The following is a 15827-nucleotide window of genomic DNA, read 5'->3' as shown; positions in this document are numbered from 1 at the left end:
CTCCCTCTCGGATTACCCCGTTCTCTCTCCCTCTCGTATGACGCCTCATTCGACTTTCTCCTTCTCCTGGGCCACCCGGCCCTCTCTCCCAGACTTGTTGCCCCCGCTTAGCTCTTGCTCGCTCTCCTCGGCGTAGGAAAAACCAGCCAGTTGCCCTGCGCAATCCCTGGGAATCAACGGACTCTTGCCTCTCAGCATTGCTTCGCTGTCTTGATCGGCGCCATGGGTGCAAAGCGACTTACAAATTGCAACACTAACGGGGCATGTGTCAAGAGCGGGAAATTGTCATGCAAAATGCAGAAGAACACGCCTCGACGAGGCTATGGTATGGTGCGTTGCGCGGAAAAGGCGAACAAGCGGCTCCTCCCCTCGTTCATCGACTTCTTCGCTCGATTTTCCACCAACTCAAGCCGAAGTCGCCGCGGGCGCCGCAACGATGTCCACCTCCATGCGCTCCTGGGTCGAAGCAGCGGCAGGCGCCGGCGCGGCGGATCCCTCGCGCTTGACCTCGGCGAGCTGCTCCGCAGCTGCAGCGGCGGGCGCCGGCGGCCTGGGCGAGCGCAGCGGGAGCTTGACCGCCGGCTGCTCGGGCAGGCCGCGGAGGTACGCCTCGTACGCCTCGTCGTCGACGGGCGCGCCGGACACAGCAGGCGCGGCGCCGCTCGTCGGAGCTGCCGCCGGAGTGCCTGCGGCGGGCGGCGCAGCTGGGTTCGCGGTCTGCTGCGCGTGCGCGTGCGAGTGCGAGTGCGTGTGCGCGTGCGAGTGGGTATGCGGGTGAATGTGCGAGTGCGAGTGAGACGAAGCGCGCGGGCGCGAGACGGAGGGCGAGGCGGTCAGGCCGAGCGCGGACGCGGGCTGCTGCTGCGTTTGTTGTTGTTGCTGCTGCTGTTGCGCTGCGACAGCGCCCTGCACAGCGTCGTCGAGAGCGCGGACTATGCCTTCGCTGCGGCGGACAAAGGCATCGAGGCGGACGATCTGCTCGCGTGCTTGCCCGCACTCGTCGCGGAGCGTGTCGCGCAGACTGGCGAGATCGCGCAGAGTGAGCGACGAGAGCGGGACGTCCGGGACGGCGGTTTGGCTGGGCGTCGCGGCGTGAGCGGAAGAATGACGGTGGGCGGAATGCGGGTGGGTATGCTGGTGCTGGTGCGTGGAGTGGGTATGCGGAACGACGTGGTGGTGGTGGTGATGCGGATTGGTCGGGTTGTGCGGACGAGCGGCAGTAGCAGGCGCAGCGGGACCTGCGGTGCTAGCTGCCGACGGCGAGGTCTGCACCTGCTGCTGCGCCTGCGCCGCCGCCGCGTTCGCCGTGTGCGTCGCGATGGCTGCAAGCTCCGACAGCGTGTTCCTCGGCGACGTGTTCTGCGGTTGAGCCCGCGCGGCGGCAGCGGCCGCGGCAGCAGCGGCCTCGTGCTCGGCCAGCGCTGCGGGCGAGGCGGTCGCGGCTGCGACGGCCGCAGCCTTCTTCGGCGCAGTTTTGCGGCGTTTGGCGGGCGGGATGGGCGTGCCCGTATCGCTCGCGAGCTGGTCCGCCTCCGAGCCGGAGGGAGGTGGGGAGGCCGTGCCCTGCTGGACGGAGCGGGCGTGCGCTTCCATCATGGCGGCACGGTTCTGCGCGTATAGAACAGGTCAGCTATCGTCTCGCCTGCCTACGAGGCGAAGAAGCGTGAACGGACCTGAGGAGCGGGGGCCGCAGGCACGCGCTTGCGGCGCTTGATCGTCGGCTTCTTGAGGTTGACAGGGCGGTGTTGACCGTGCAGCTTGTAGTACAGGCCTGTCGCGCGCGATGTGCCGTTGTTGTGAGGCGAGCGAGGTGAGTTCCGAGGTTGGAGGAGTGGGATGAGCGGGGTCGAGAGGAAGCGCGCAGGGCGGGCAGACGGGGCGTGACAGGGCGAATACAGCGTCAGTGAGCCGTTCTGAGGTCAGGCGAAGCCGTTTGTGAGCCCAAGCAGGCAGAGAACAGCGCCCAGAGCTCCCTCGAGCGAGCGATGGCCGGGACCTCGGCCGCGCGCGACATCCGCCATGACCTGGCGTCGCGCCAGATGAGATTATCGGAGAGCCCGTCCTCGCCCGACCCCTCGCAGAAAAATATCCGCTGAGCCACTCGGTGAGACATGTCGATCGCATGCCTCTTCCGATGGCGAGTCCATCTGGAAGCGCGCAAAGCCGCAGTCGTAGCCGTCGACGACCCAGGCTGCGCGTAGGCGGGTTGACTGCGTTGATAGCGGGCGACCGCGAGTAGCGGACCGCTGAGACGCAGGCGCGGAAGACCGAGTCGCACGCTTCAGACGGGGGCCGGCAGACTCACCACAGGCATTGCAAGCGACTTGTCCTTCGCCGTCACGGCGCCAGAGCGGGGTCGTCCCTGCGCGAAAGAGAGAAAGTGGTCAGTACAGCCGACGACTCGCGCGATTTCGTCCGCATCTTCGCCACCGCCATCGCAACCCTGACCAGCGCCTTTCGCCGCATTCATGACGAGCACGATTTGGAGAATTAAGACTCACTCGTGCCGCAGTTGTTGCACTCCATCACGCCGACCGCGCCGCCCTCCTCGTCCCCGCCAGCGCCGTCCTTCTTCTTCGCCCGCTTGTGCATGTTGCCGCCGCTCCCCGTTCCATACATGATGCGGTTGTTGAACGCCGGGCAGCCCTCGCAGCAGGTCTGCCCGCCCGAGCCGTTGCAGACGCCGCCGCCCGGGCATGAGCCAGGAGGCGGATCGGCGTTGTCGCGCGAGGCGACCGGCTGGGTGGCCGGCGCTGCGGGTGCGGGCGCAGCGGCGTTCGAAGGACCCGCGACGGGCGCGGGCGCGGGCGCGAGGGCGGGAAGCGTCGACGGACCCGCTTGCGGCCGGCCGGCGAGCGCAGGAGGCGGAGGGTAGCCCGGCGGGAGGACGCCCGCTGCCGCCGCAGCGGCAGCATACTGCACCCACTGCGCGGCATGCTGGGCCTGCTGCTGCTCGGGCGTGAGAGCGGGCGGACCGCCCGGCCGAGGAGCTTGAGCGGGGCCGGGCGACGGAGCGGCCTTCGGCGCCTGCGGCGCAGCAGGAGGAGGCGTCGCAACGCCGGCAGCCTGCTGTTCGTGCGTGCGGCGAGCCTTGAGGTACAGGCCTGTGCGACATACCGGCAGACGATCCGGAATTTGATCAGCCTATTTCCAATGCGTGTCTGCGAAGGGAGGGAGGGAGCGCAACTCACCGCAGGCGTTGCAGATCGACTTGCCCTGCGGATCCCTGCGCCAGAGCGGCGTCGTCATGGTGCCGCACGAAGTGCAGACATTGGGCGGCTTGTCGCGCCTGCTGGCGGGGAGGGAGCGCTGCGGCTGGTTCGACCCACTCGCCTCGGCGCCCTGCGGCGTCGGCAGGCGCCCGTTGTAATACGGGATTGGGTGAAGCTGCGAATGCTGGGCGGCGGACGTCGACGCGGTCGGCGGCGAGGGATCGCGGGCAAGCGGAGGAGACCCGGATGCGGCTCGAGGGAGGGCGGTGAGGATGGCGGCTACGGCCGAAGCGTCCGCCGAGTGCGTCGGAGCGGGTGCGGGCGTCGGTGTCGGTGCTTCGCCGAACGGGGTCCAGCCCGGCAGGCGACGCGGCGACGCGGCAGAGCCGGAGGCGTGACTCGCCGTCGGGAGCCCCGGCTGCGACGTGAAGGACGAGATGGGCGGGAGCGAGATGGGCTGGGAGGCACTCGCAGCACTGGCTGTGCTCGCGGGCGCAGTCGTCGGAGCGGGAGCGGGAGCGGGGGCAGGAGCTGCGGCGGCGGAGGCTGCGGCGTCGTGGTGGAGTGGCGCGGCGCCGGGAGGAGGCGGCGACGCGGTCGACTTTGGCGAGGGCGGGTCGAGCGAGTTGGCGGGCGACAGGATCGACTGGATGCGCATCATCCCGACGGGCACAGCGCGCACGAGCGCAGACGGAGAGCGAGCACGCGGACGCTGATCAAGCCTGAAGCGACGAGCGGGCGTGCGGAAGGGCCCGTGTCGAGTCTGTGCGCGAGCTGCGGACTGCTGCTCGAGCCGTGGACGAGATCGGGCGCACGAGTGCGAGCACAGGCGCGGTCGAAGCGGATCAGAGGCGCGACAGAGGCGCAGAAAGCGTCGCTCTGCGTCCGCTTCCAACCCCGCGATCTACTCGCGAGGGCGTGCCTGGTGCTTTGTGTGGCGAATGGGAGAGCGCGCATTGCCCGCCTCGCTCGCTCTCCCCTCGCTCTTCTTCCGTTCTTTCAGCTTCGAGCTCGTCTGCTCGAAATCCTGCTCAGCCGCTTGTCTCTGTGCTCTTCTGCGCACCCGAAGGTCGCACACAGGCTGCACTCTTGAGCTCGGAAGCTGGCCGCATCGCGAGAGCCGTTCGGACAGCGTTCGATCGCCTGATTTCGTCCTTCCCATCGCGGAAGGCGCGCGCTTCGCCGCGCTCTGCCGAGATTCGCGTCTCTTCCATCTTCATTTTGCGACAGACTCGACCCAGACCATGCGTCTGAACGAGAGCACGGCGCTTGTGACCGACAGGGTGGTGCTCAGACCCTACCGCCGCTGGCATGTTCCGCGCTACAGCGAGTGGATGGGCGACGAAGCGCTCAGGGAGGCGACCGCTTCCGAGCGACTCACGCTCGACGAGGAGTACGCGATGCAGCGTGCGTGGTTTGATCGTGCTTTCAGGACCCGCGCGTACCTGCTGAACTTGCCGCTGGGCTTGCAGAGTCGTGGCGGCTCGACGAAGACAGTCCGTTGCTTGCTTCTCGCTGCCTTCGTCAACTGATCAAGGTCGCAAACTCTCAACTAACTCAGTCACCTGACTACAGAGCTCACCTTCATCGTGCACTTGCGCGACCCATCTGCGCCCACGCCGACTTCCGACCGTCTCTCCTTCCTCGCCGCACACAACGATTCTTCCCGGATGATCGGCGACGTCAACCTCTTCCTGCACGCCGTCACCCCTCCCTCCTCGCCCTCTTCGTCCGCCCCGTCCGCGCTGTCCGCCCCACCGCTGACGCGCCGCGCCGAGCTCGAGATCATGCTCCCTCCCTCGCCGCTCGTCCCGCCGCGCTCCGGCCTCGCCCTCCTCGTCGTGCAGACTTTCCTTTCGTACTCGTCGCGCGCGCTCAACCTCCCGCCGAGGGCGTACTTTGCCCGTATCGGATTCGACAACGAGGCGAGCTTGGGGCTGTTCCGCAAGCTTGGGTTCGTTGAGGGCAAGAGGGTCGAGGTGTTTCGCGAGGTCGAGATGGTTTGGCCTGAAGAAAGTGCGACGGATGGGAGGTGGCTGTGGGAGAGGCAGGCAGGGTGGGCGTACGAGGAGGTAGAAGATCCGCGAGACGACGAGCGGGATTGAGCATCTGCCCTCTCTCCCTCTCCCGACTGCTGCGGGGGTAATGCAGCTACAGTGCAGGCGAACAAACACGACGAGCGGGGTAACACAACGAGACATGCGCGAGCTGTACAACCGGAAGAAACGATGCGCCTCCTCACCACTCGCCGTCGACTGCACGGCAGCACAGGTCAGTGGCGGAGCTTACAGCAACGAAGAGTGAAAAGGAGGGAACGCACAGCGCTGCAGCGTGCCGACGGCGTCGACAGCCTCCTTCTGCGCCTTCTTGCGCATGTAGAAGATCGGGCAGTCCTTCGACGTGCACAGGACGTCCTGTGCGCATGAAGGATCCCGCTGGTCAGCACCGCGGTCTAGGGGCAAAGACACTGAGCGCCGCAGCCTCTGACGCACCTGGTGAAGCGACCCCTGGCACCGCTGGCACTGCGTCCACAGCCGCGCAAACGCCGTCTCGGCGCTCGTCGCGAGCGCAACCTGGCGCGCGTGCAGCTCAGCTGTGCGCGGGCGGCAGTTGGCGCACACAGCCTGGTCTGTTCGAGGCGTACGTGTGAGCCGGGCAGGCGGTTCAGCAGGAAGGGAGAGGAGCAAGGCGCACTGAGCGAGTCCTTCTTGAGGGGCGTCTTGCAGCCGAGGCAGGTGACGGTCTTCACCGCGAACTTCATCAGACCACCGACGGTCGGAGCAACAATCGAGACGGTGCGAGTGTGGTCGCCGGCGACTACAGCAGGCAAGGTCAGCTTCTTGTTTCGAGGAGGCGCAATCGAAAGTAACGTACGAAGCGAGCTGGCGCGCTCCCCAAGAATGGGCTCGAAGATACGCATGAGGGGCTTCGAGAGCTGGTTCTCGAGGTAGTACTTCGTGTCGATCGGAATGTTGTTCTCGAGCACGTAGAGCGGGTCCTCCGACTTCTCGTAGGCGCGCGCGTCCTTCGTGCCCTTAATGATGACGTCTGTGACCGACACTGTGTCAGTATGGTACGCGAACAAAGACTGGAACGAGACGTACAGGCAACGCGGTCGCCCATGGCTGGTGCGGAACCGGCGTCGCGCTTCTTCATCCGCTCGGCAAGCTCGACGTGCGCCTGCTTTGCGGCGTAGTCTGCGTGCTCATCGGACGGTCAGTGCGATGCAACGCTGAGGTGCTCGTGATCACACACCGGCCTTCGCGAGCGCCTTGGTGATGACGAGCTGCGACAGGTCGACCTTGTTCTGTAGCAGGTCCGAGATGACCTGCTTGGCGTACGCCTCGGCGCCCTTGACGTCGCGCTCGATAAGCATCTTGCGTAGGCAGGTGTCGATGACCGTAACGACCAAACGGCAGTTGTCGCGACGGACGGTCTGTGAGTGACACGACGCAATCAGTCAGCCTCGACTGACGGGAACACGCCGACTCGTGACGGCATGGACGAGGTCCACGCACCTCGATACCCTTGGTGTCCATCTTGTCGTACTTCTCGGGCTTGGTCCAGTACAAGCCGGCGTAGCGCTTCTTGCTAATGAGGAGATACGGGAAGTAGACCTTTTCGAACTCGAGCTTGATGGGCTTGATGAACTTGGACGTGACGAATTCGGCGGCCTCGGCGCCTGCGTGAGTGAGCTTGAGCGACGGAGAACCCGAGGGAGGGAGGCATACAAACGTACCGAGCTTCATGGCCGTCTCGAGGTCGGGGCACCCAAAGCGAACCATGACCGAGTCGGTGTCACCGTAGATGACGGTCGCGTCGTAGTCGTAGCCGTTCGCCGTGTTGTAGCGGTCTTGCACCTCCTGCGGCGCGGAATGACACGCGTATGAATGTTAGCGTCAGGCCGCAGCTGGGCCCCAGTCTCGCGCACCCACCTGCTTCGTCTTGTCAATCATCTCACGGCCGTACGCAGTGACCGACATCGAGATGGGCAAGCACGGGAGTTTGCCGATCGTAGCACCAGTGAATCCATACACCGAGTTGGCCGAGACCTGCGGAGCGCCACGACAGCGTCAGTTCCTTCGTCAGAGGATCTATGCTGAAGCTCGAGGGGCAGAGCGACGCACCTTGAGCGCGAGCTGACGACCGTCGAGGACGGCACGGCGGAACGGGTCCTTCTCCTGCTTGAGCTCTGCGCGCGCCCGCTTACGCGCGGCGAGCAGGTCCTCAAGAATAGTCGGGAGGAGACCCTTGCGGCGCGAAGCCTTGACGAAGAGGTCTGCGCGTTCCGTGCATGAGTATGGCTGCTGGGAGGAGGCAGACGGAGCGAAACGTACCGCCGTTGGGCGTGCGCACGTAGTCCTCGTTCTCCTTCAGGCCGAGCGTATTCGCAATCTTGGCGTCAAGCAGCGTCGTGTAACAGAGATTGTGCGCCTGCATGATAGACGGGTACAGACTGGCGAAATCGAGCGTCGCGATGGGGACGTCGTAGTAGCCCTGCTCGGGCTCGAGGACGGTCGCGCCCTCGTACTGCTCGTCCGACCCTTCCTGCTTGAGCGCGGGGATGACGTAGCCCGTCTTGAGCGACTGGCGGTAGAGCTGCGAGATGACCTTGATCTGCTGCCCGCGCGAGAGAAGGTAGTTGAACGGGATGCCCGTCACGCGCGCCATCTCGGTGTAGTTGATGAAGCACATGAGCTTGTCCATCAGCCGTTGCGGGAGGTAGGCGTCCTGTGTGAACGAGAGCGAGCGTTACGGTAATGTCATTCCGAGGAACGGCGCGGAGAGACGGACCTTCAAGCAGTAGACCGCAAGACGGCGGCGAGACTCGGCGTTACCATTCTGCAGGTCCGTGATGACCGAGTGGTGCACGTCTTCCTTTTGCTCACCTGTGCGCGGCAGGCATCGAGAACGTCAGCCTCCGAGATTTTCTGCTGTGAACAGCGACAGGCGAGTCGCGCAAGCGTACCGAGGAAGTGCGCGCAGACCGAGTTGAGCGTGTACGAGCGAAGCTTGTAGTCGCGCTGCATGACCTGGAGGATATCGAGCTGCAGGCGGCCGTCCATCTGCGTCTCCTTCGAGTCGCGCGTGCCGTACGCCTTGCTCGAAAAGTGCGTGTCCTTGACCTCGGTCTTGGCACCTGTGCGATGGAAGAACACCCTAAGTCAATTGCCTCGCTTGAAGGGTACGAGAAACATTGACGGAATAGGTGGTCTCGAGACCGCACCTTTGAGCCGGCTGAAGTACGGGAAATCGGTAACCTTGAGCGCCTTTGCGCGGTCGATGAGGTAGGGGAAATCGAATTGGCTCGTGTTGTACCCGATGATGAGGTCGGGGTCGACCTCCTCGACAAATTTGCGCCACGACGAGAGGAGGTCCTTCTCGCGGTCGAACTCGAGCACTTCGGACCCGACGATGTGCGCACACGTGTTGAGCGTGAAGACGTTGCGAATGAAGGGCTTGCTTTCACCTGCGTGCGAATAGCAAGCGAGGCGAGCGTCAGCTTGGGGAAAGCGGCCTTCGCAATTCGCGCATCATTCGAGTACGCACCTTGCCTCGTCACCATGTTGGCGATCTGGATGACGGGGTCCTTGTCCGGCTCGGGAAAGATGCCCTTCCTGCCCGCGCACTCGATGTCGAACGAGAGGATGCGCAAGGGTGCGATGCCGGACCAGTCGCCCTCGGCCGCGTGCGAGATGAGGTCTTTGTGACTGTGTGCGTAACTCGCTAATCAGCTTGAGATTGGGACGTGAGAAAGGAGGTGGTGGACGTACTCGCACTCGATCTCGTACTGGCACTTCGAGACGGGGTCGCGGCGGTGCTGCCAGCAACCGGGCTTGAGCTCTAGCCAGTTCATGCCGACGATCTGTGGGACTCGCACATGAGCAAAGGCACGTCGCCCGGGAGAGGAGAACAGCACGCACGTGGTGGTCGATCATGAAGCGGAGAGTGTAGGCGATGTTGCTCTCAAACGTGAGGAGGCTCGACCCGTCGAAAAAGTCGCGGAAGTTGACCTCGCCGCGCTCGAACGCGTTGCGCACCTTTGGGTAGTGCTTCGTGTCGGTCACCGTCACCTTGATGAACGGCGACACCTGCTCGCCTTTGTAGCCCCATAGCGAGCGCTTGTTGGCGAGCGTGACCGACTTGACCGGGCGAATCCCGTTGAAGTAGGACGTCTGGGTGTGGCAAGCACAGTGTCAGCTGCACTCATGCTCGAAGAAGCGCTGGCATTGGCAGGAAGCGTTGGCACGCACGTTGAGGTGCTCGAGGAGCGGTCCGCAGTCGCTATTGGTGAAACCCCTCGGCGCAGCGACCCAAAGGTAGGGCAGGAAGCCCTTGACATGTAGCAGAACCGAGTTCCCAGTCTAGGAGCCGAAGAACAAGAGGAAGAGTCAGCGACCGGATCAGAGTAACGGTCTGACCTAAGCGAGCAAGTCGAGCGCACCTGCGTGACACCATACGCCCTGATCGTCGGACCCTGTCCCGGAACGTTGATTTCCTCGATGTCAATCTGCTGGAAGACTGCACGCGCAAGAAGGAGATGAGGCGGGCTCGGACGTCGAGGTGGGGCTGTTCAGCATTGGAGACGCACCGAGTCCGTCGCGCTGCGGGCTCAGCTTGGCCGCGGCGGGGCGAGCCCACTTCTGCGACTCTTCGACGGCGGCTGCGATACGAGCGAGAGTCAGCAGAGTAACCTCAGGGTGCAGGTGCGCACGAGGTTGAAGAAGAAGTGAGGCCAGATATGACCGGGCAAGCTGCGCAAGACTCACACTCCTTGTTGAGCCTCGCAAGGAGCTCGGTAAAGTTCTCCTTGTCGTCCTCTGTCGGCTGCGCCCTCGCCTTGCCCTTGACATCGGCGTGCTTCTTCTTGCGCGGGCTTGGGCTCTTCGCCGCAAACAGCGCCGAGAGCGGCTTGGCGTGTGCGCCTGCAGCAGTCGAGGGCGGCGCAGCGTGGTCCTCGTCGGGTATGTCGGCCTGCGTCTGGGTCTCGGGCGCAGGGGGAGACGCGAGGATGGCATCGGCCGTGGGCTGGCCGGCGAGCGTAGCGGGCTCGCCCTGCGAGAGACGCGGGCGCTTGGCAGCTGGCTCGGCGTCCATAGCGCGTGCGAGCTTTTGCGAGAGCGGCGACGACGACGAGGCGAGCGCGGCCTTCACTTCGTCCGGCGCGGCGCGACGCGCCAACTTGCGCAAGAGCAACACTCTCACGCCAGGCTGTTCAAGAAGTCACGACCAGATGTATATGCATGTCGATAGCACGTCTAGGACAAGCGCGCTTCGCGGTCTAATTCGACGCTGTCGTTTCTTCTCCTCCTCCTCACGCCAACCACTTCCGACTCTTCTCGACTGCCTCGCCAATGACAGCCTCCTTCCCGCGCTCCTCGACCTCCTCCGGCCCCTGTCCGAGATTCACGACCGCGACGCCCGGCTCGCCCGCCTCGGACGGCGGCTCGAGCGTCGCGAGCTGCGAATCGAGCATGCTCGCCTTCATGAAGTGCCCGGCGCGCGCCTGCATGCGGTTCAGGAGGAGCGTGCGAGTGCCGGCGACTGTGAGCAGGGCAGCAATCCGAAGGATCGGGGACTTTGTCAGTGCAGCACAGGGTGAGGGGCGCAGGGACTCGTCAGAAGCGAGCGACTCACGGTAGACAAAGTAAGTCTCGAGCAACGGCGTCCCCTGCTTCTCCGATACGATCTCTCTCCCATCGGGCAGCGCAAACCGCGCCTCCTCGCCCCTCAGCAGCGCGCGATAGCTCCCCTTGAGCGCCGAGCATGCAATGACACACGCCTCGCGCGCGCGCGGCGCGTCCTTCCTCTCGCGCCGCGCGCTGAGCGACGCGGGCGCGATGTGCTGCAGCGCCGCGGCGAGCTCGTGCGACGTCGCGGCAGAGTCGGCTTCGGACGGCGAGAGCGGCGCAGGGTCGCGGTCGAGCGCGGCGAGGCCGTCCGAGGTGGTGAGGAGGATGGCCGTCTCGCGGATCTTGTGCAGCCAGGGAATGCGGTCCTAGCACGGTCAAGGCGGGGCATCAGCTCTGCATTCGAGGAGAGAATAGGAAGGTGCTGTTGAGCCTCGCCGCGAGGAGACTCACCTCGTCGTTGAGAGGGTTGCCCGCGCTCATCTTTGCGACATTGGCAGCCGGATGCAGGTCATCTCCGTCGACAAAGGGCACGCCGTACGCCTGCGCAATGCCGAGCCCGACGGTCGACTTGCTGTGCGGCCGGACCGAGAGCGAAGGTGAGCGGTGCGTCCTCGCGGCATTGGCAAGGGTGGCAGGTTCGGCTTACCCGCATCCCGACGCGCCCATGACAATGATCAAGGCCGGCAGCGGAGCCATTGTGCTGGTCGAGTGTGCGAGAGGGTCGGGTGGGGGCGAGACGAGGCGAAGGTGGGTGACCGAAACGGCGGCGGCGAGCGGAGAAGGAGTGAAGTCAAGCTCGCGTGCTCGAGTGAGAGTCCCTAGTGCTTGGGCAGCTGGAATGAGCCTGGCAGCGGCGGAGTGGGAGGAGCGAGAGCGCAAAGAAGCGGCCGCGGGCGAGATGAGGTCGGGAAGCGGCGGCCCGCACTCCGCCCTCTCCGCTCGACGATGCGTTGGAGCAGGCAACGAGCGTGTAAGCGCTTTCTAGGCAGCTCTACGACAGTCTCGCCGATCAACAGCCGTCGAGAGAGAAGATCCGTCATCTCCGAGTTGGCCGATTGCCCGCGACATTGCGGGCTTATCCTCACCTTCGTCGTCCTTCTAGCGAGCAAGACGCACGCAGGGCACAGTCACGCGCACAGCCCCCTACACCCCGCAACCACCGCCAGGCCTCACACCGCCGCGCCACTCACCCAACTGCTCCGCCCCATATGGACGCCCTCCCTCCTCCGCGCATCGACCTCCTCGTGCACTCGCCCGCCCCGCAGCCCTACATACCCGTCCTGTCCTCCCTCCTCGAGCCCTCGCCCCCGCTCAAGCACCTCCTCGCGCCGCAACTCCACGCCCACATCTCCGCTCTCCCGGCGGGCGACAAACCGCGCTCGTACGCCGACTTGGTCGACCTGTGCGCGCAGCTTGTCGCTCAGTGGGACGTCGAGGACCAGGCAGACTTCCTCGCGGCGCACCCGCGCATCGGCGAGACCAAGAACCTGAGTCAGGCGAGCGCGGGAGAGCAGGGGCCCAAGAATGGCCAGCAGGGGACCCCAGGAGAGGTTCTCAAGCGGTTACAGGTGCGCAATAACAGATCTCGACCATACTTTAGTGCCGCGGTGGTGAAGATCGGCAGGGTATCAGGAGGCGGTCCGCATGAAGACCAGTCGCGTTGATGCACGCTGCTGTTCTGCAGGTGCTGAACGCTCTCTACGAGGATGCCTTCCCCGGCCTCCGCTTCATCACCTTCGTGAACGGCCGTTCTCGCGCCGAGATTGTCCCCGAAATCGAGGTGCGTTTCCGAAGCGCTCTCCCTCCCCGTCATCCCTCGTTCTGAACCGCCAACCCTGCTGACCTCCCTCTTCGTCTCGCCCGCTCGCCTGCACACAGTCTCTCCTCGACCTCTCCATCCCGCCGCCCTCCCCCTCGACCCCCGAACCGCGCCTGTCCGACCTCCGCGCCAAGCTGCGCGTCTCGCCCGCCGGGTCGACCGCCTGGCGCGCAGAGCTCCGCCGCGGGATCGACGCCATGTGGGCCATTGCCAAGGACCGCGCGGGTAAGATGGGAGTATAGTAGGTCCGGAGGGGGGGAGGACAGGCTCACTGGATGAGTGCGAGGCTGGGAAGTGGTGTTGTATCTATCGTTCCTCAGGGTTGTATGTCATGACATGTCTTCCGCACTTTCTGCTCACGGAAAAAGGCGGGCGAAGGTATGCGAGAGCGTTGTTCGAATTCGTAACGAGGTGCATTGAGACCTGCAAGAGGTGATACAACGGGGTAATCCGACAGCGGCAAGATCAAGATACAGCGTAAGAAGGCGCGCCAGCGCACACGGATGGGCAACAAAAAATGGAAGGGTTGACAGAGTGAAAGAACGAAAATGAGACGACGAAGGAGGGGAAAGGGAGAAATTGTGCCTTCAGACGTACGCGGGCGCCGTCCTCACGGCGTCCTTGTAGCTGGGCGGCGCGCACAGCCATGCACCCTCGGGGCCCTCGCCCCAGTGTGCGCGCGCATCCTCGCCCCTCTCCTCCCGCGCCTCCCTCTCGGCGCGCCTCGCAGCCGTCTCGCCCTCTGCCGCGCCGAGGCACGCGAGGCCCGGCTCGGCGACCGACCCAATCGTGAGCGGGATGAGGAGCTCGCGCAGCTTGCCCGGGAAGGCGTGCGAGCCCGCGGGCGCAGCGACCTGGCCCGGCGGGAGGCGGCGCGGCGAGCGCGCAGAGGGGACGAAGAACGGGTTCGAGAGCGAGTGGCCCGAGTGCGCACTCGTGCGCGGGGCGGACGCCGCCGTGAACGTGTTGGGCCGCGGGAGCGCGAGGTCGGGCGATTCGGCGTGAAGAGACGAGAGCGTGTCGCGGAGAGCGGGCGAGGCGAAGCCGACTTCGATCGAGAGGAAGAAGCGCGTAGAGACGTGCAGGTGCTTGCCGTACTCCTTGTCGACGGGCGGGCGCGACCGGAACGCCGGCGAGAACCACGAGCACTCGCCGTGCGTCGTTGTCGGGACCGTGGTGGGCTCGAGGTCGAGCGAGGTCGAGTAGCCGTGCCGCCACCCCTGGCCGTCGGCGCCGCACAGCGGCAGCGAGATGTCCTTGATGACGACCTCGGCCTTCTCGTTCGGGTCGGCCCCGGGCCGCGACGAGTAGGGGACCCAGCCCCACCGCGAGACGATCTCCTCCTCCTCCTTGCACCAGGGGTCGACGATGACCTCCTCCGGGTACCCGAGCGCCGCAAGCGACGTTCCCGGCGCAAGGCCCCACTCGTCCTCAATAGCCGACGCGAGCGAGCTGTGCGCCGATTCGCGCACGTACGTCTTACGGACGAGCGCGAGGCGGATGTAGAGGTCGGTCGGCTCGAGCGGGCGGTCGACGATGCGAAGGGAGATAGGAATCGAGGCGTGCGCGCCGGGCGAGAAGTGCGAGGTCGGGAGCGAGGGGTAGACGTTGTGGAAGCCCATCTCGTTCGGCTTGGGAGACGAGAGGCTGAGCGACTGCATGAGCGAGGCGAGGACGCCCTTGCGGTGCTCGTGCTTGAGAACGGGAAGCTCCGGTGCTGGTGCGGGAAGAGTCGACGGTAGAACGTGGAACGGGACCGAGAAGACCTTGAGGCGGCGTGGCGTCCCGTTCGAGTTCTTGGTCGCCGAGAAGAGCGCGATCGACATGGTGTACGTAATGCGGAACTGTGCGCACTCGAACGAGGGCGGACTGTGTATGACGAGCTCAGCACGTGCAGTAGTAGGGAGAGAAGGAAGCAGAACGCACAGCCGGTCCGAGTTCGGAACCTTCATGCTGAGGGGAAGAACGTAGGTGCCGGGCGGCAGCTGCGTGTCGCCGTTGTCCTCGTCATCAGGCCTGCCGGCTCGTCGTGCCGCGTTCTTGCGGACCGTCTCGGCGTCGCGCTTCCAGATGCGCAGCCCGCTTGAGAGGTCGATGCAGAAGTCGGCAATCATGCGCTTCGACTTGACGTTTCCTTCCTCGTCGAGCGTCTCGCACATGCCCGTCACGCCGAGGTGCATCCCGCCGAGCGACTTAAACGAGAGGCCATCGCCCGAGACGACGCGCAGGCGCGGCGAGAACGAGATGCGCTGGGAGGGGAAGAAGGCGGGGGGAAGCGTGTGCTCGGGCTCTTCGGGCGCGGTAGACGACGAATGGGAGCTCGCCACGGGCTGGTTGCCCGCAGTGAAGAGGAGTTTGAGCGAGAAGTCGACGCCATGCCAGGGGTCGGAGTGCGTGACGGGGAGAGTCGGCGCGGAGACGGAACGCGGGAGAGTCGGCGCACTCTTGGGCGGTGGCGGCGGTGGAAGGACAGTCGCAAAAGAGGGAAGGGAGGCGGACGCGGGAAGCGCGGAAGTGGACGCGGCGGAAGACGCGGCAAGGTGTGCTGGCGGCGGCAGGCAGAACGAGCCGGCGGACGACGACGGCGTCATGGCGCACGACGTCGCATCGCTGAACGGCGAGTTGGGCAGCGACGGGTACGGCGACGCGGACCCGCAGGACGACGGTGACGGCGGGCACTCGCCAAGGTCGTCTCGCTCCGCCCAGGGTTCGAGAGATCGCGGGCGTGCGAGGGCGGCAGCGGCAACGTCTGCCATGCTGAAGGGCTTACTGCCGAGCACAGCAGCCGCCGGCTGCGCGACGGGGGCAGCGTCGAGGAGCGTCTCGCGCGAGGTCGAGGCAATCATGCTGGGCCGGGACGACGAAGGTGCGAGTTGAGAAGGCCGACGGGAGGAAGCACCAGACGAGTAGCGCAGCGGCGCAGGGCGGTGGGCTGGACGAGGAGGAGTGAGGAGAGGAGCGGGCAGAGCACACGGCGTCGCAGGCATCTTTGTTCGGGGTTGATCAGGACCGTTGCGCGGATGCCAGGGGAAGACGCGTCGGAGACGGTTCAGTCAAACTCGTCGAGACCCTTCCTCGTCCTGTCTAATGGTCAAAGAAGGCGGGTGAGGTCGGTAGGAAGCACTGAAGCCCTCTGCTGGCTCACAAAGAACCGTACGCTCG

The 15827-nt window shown here is 65.3% G+C and overlaps 6 protein-coding genes across 6 annotated transcripts; 2 read left to right on the top strand and 4 right to left on the bottom strand.

The window, feature by feature from the left end:
- Positions 1-405: 405 nt before the first annotated feature.
- On the bottom strand, positions 406-3873 carry JCM10292_004380 (GATA-type transcription factor; the record flags this gene model as incomplete). The annotated part of the gene is made up of 5 exons (XM_076645715.1): positions 406-1608; positions 1674-1771; positions 2306-2362; positions 2502-3104; positions 3192-3873. 5 exons carry the CDS (start codon positions 3871-3873, stop codon positions 406-408), a joined length of 2643 nt encoding a protein of 880 aa, XP_076508585.1.
- Positions 3874-4456: 583 nt separating this feature from the next.
- Positions 4457-5317, top strand: JCM10292_004379 (GNAT family N-acetyltransferase; the record flags this gene model as incomplete). Its single annotated transcript, XM_076645714.1, has 3 exons — positions 4457-4619; positions 4685-4708; positions 4788-5317. The coding sequence occupies 3 exons, from the start codon at positions 4457-4459 to the stop codon at positions 5315-5317; spliced, it is 717 nt and encodes a 238-aa protein (XP_076508584.1).
- Positions 5318-5450: 133 nt separating this feature from the next.
- On the bottom strand, positions 5451-10310 carry POL3 (DNA-directed DNA polymerase delta POL3; the record flags this gene model as incomplete). Its single annotated transcript, XM_076645713.1, has 22 exons — positions 5451-5467; positions 5533-5626; positions 5705-5841; positions 5907-6029; positions 6087-6260; positions 6317-6409; positions 6468-6648; positions 6731-6894; positions 6952-7075; positions 7148-7264; positions 7340-7491; positions 7550-7943; positions 8007-8101; positions 8182-8352; positions 8440-8682; positions 8763-8923; positions 8987-9078; positions 9137-9388; positions 9467-9577; positions 9658-9734; positions 9805-9876; positions 9983-10310. 22 exons carry the CDS (start codon positions 10308-10310, stop codon positions 5451-5453), a joined length of 3372 nt encoding a protein of 1123 aa, XP_076508583.1.
- Positions 10311-10527: 217 nt separating this feature from the next.
- Positions 10528-11542, bottom strand: JCM10292_004377 (gluconokinase; the record flags this gene model as incomplete). Its single annotated transcript, XM_076645712.1, has 4 exons — positions 10528-10757; positions 10851-11211; positions 11297-11417; positions 11493-11542. 4 exons carry the CDS (start codon positions 11540-11542, stop codon positions 10528-10530), a joined length of 762 nt encoding a protein of 253 aa, XP_076508582.1.
- Positions 11543-12054: 512 nt separating this feature from the next.
- JCM10292_004376 (2-oxo-4-hydroxy-4-carboxy-5-ureidoimidazoline decarboxylase) lies at positions 12055-12907 on the top strand (the record flags this gene model as incomplete). The annotated part of the gene is made up of 3 exons (XM_076645711.1): positions 12055-12414; positions 12531-12626; positions 12725-12907. The coding sequence occupies 3 exons, from the start codon at positions 12055-12057 to the stop codon at positions 12905-12907; spliced, it is 639 nt and encodes a 212-aa protein (XP_076508581.1).
- A 345-nt stretch (positions 12908-13252) lies between these two features.
- JCM10292_004375 (uncharacterized protein) lies at positions 13253-15511 on the bottom strand (the record flags this gene model as incomplete). The annotated part of the gene is made up of 2 exons (XM_076645710.1): positions 13253-14534; positions 14592-15511. 2 exons carry the CDS (start codon positions 15509-15511, stop codon positions 13253-13255), a joined length of 2202 nt encoding a protein of 733 aa, XP_076508580.1.
- Between the last annotated feature and the right edge of the window lie 316 nt (positions 15512-15827).

Source organism: Rhodotorula paludigena, assembly GCF_050403205.1.
Source record: "Rhodotorula paludigena JCM10292 DNA, Rt_paludigena_JCM10292v1_ctg2, whole genome shotgun sequence".
NCBI lineage: Eukaryota > Fungi > Basidiomycota > Microbotryomycetes > Sporidiobolales > Sporidiobolaceae > Rhodotorula > Rhodotorula paludigena.
This window is presented reverse-complemented; position numbering and strand designations above follow the sequence as displayed.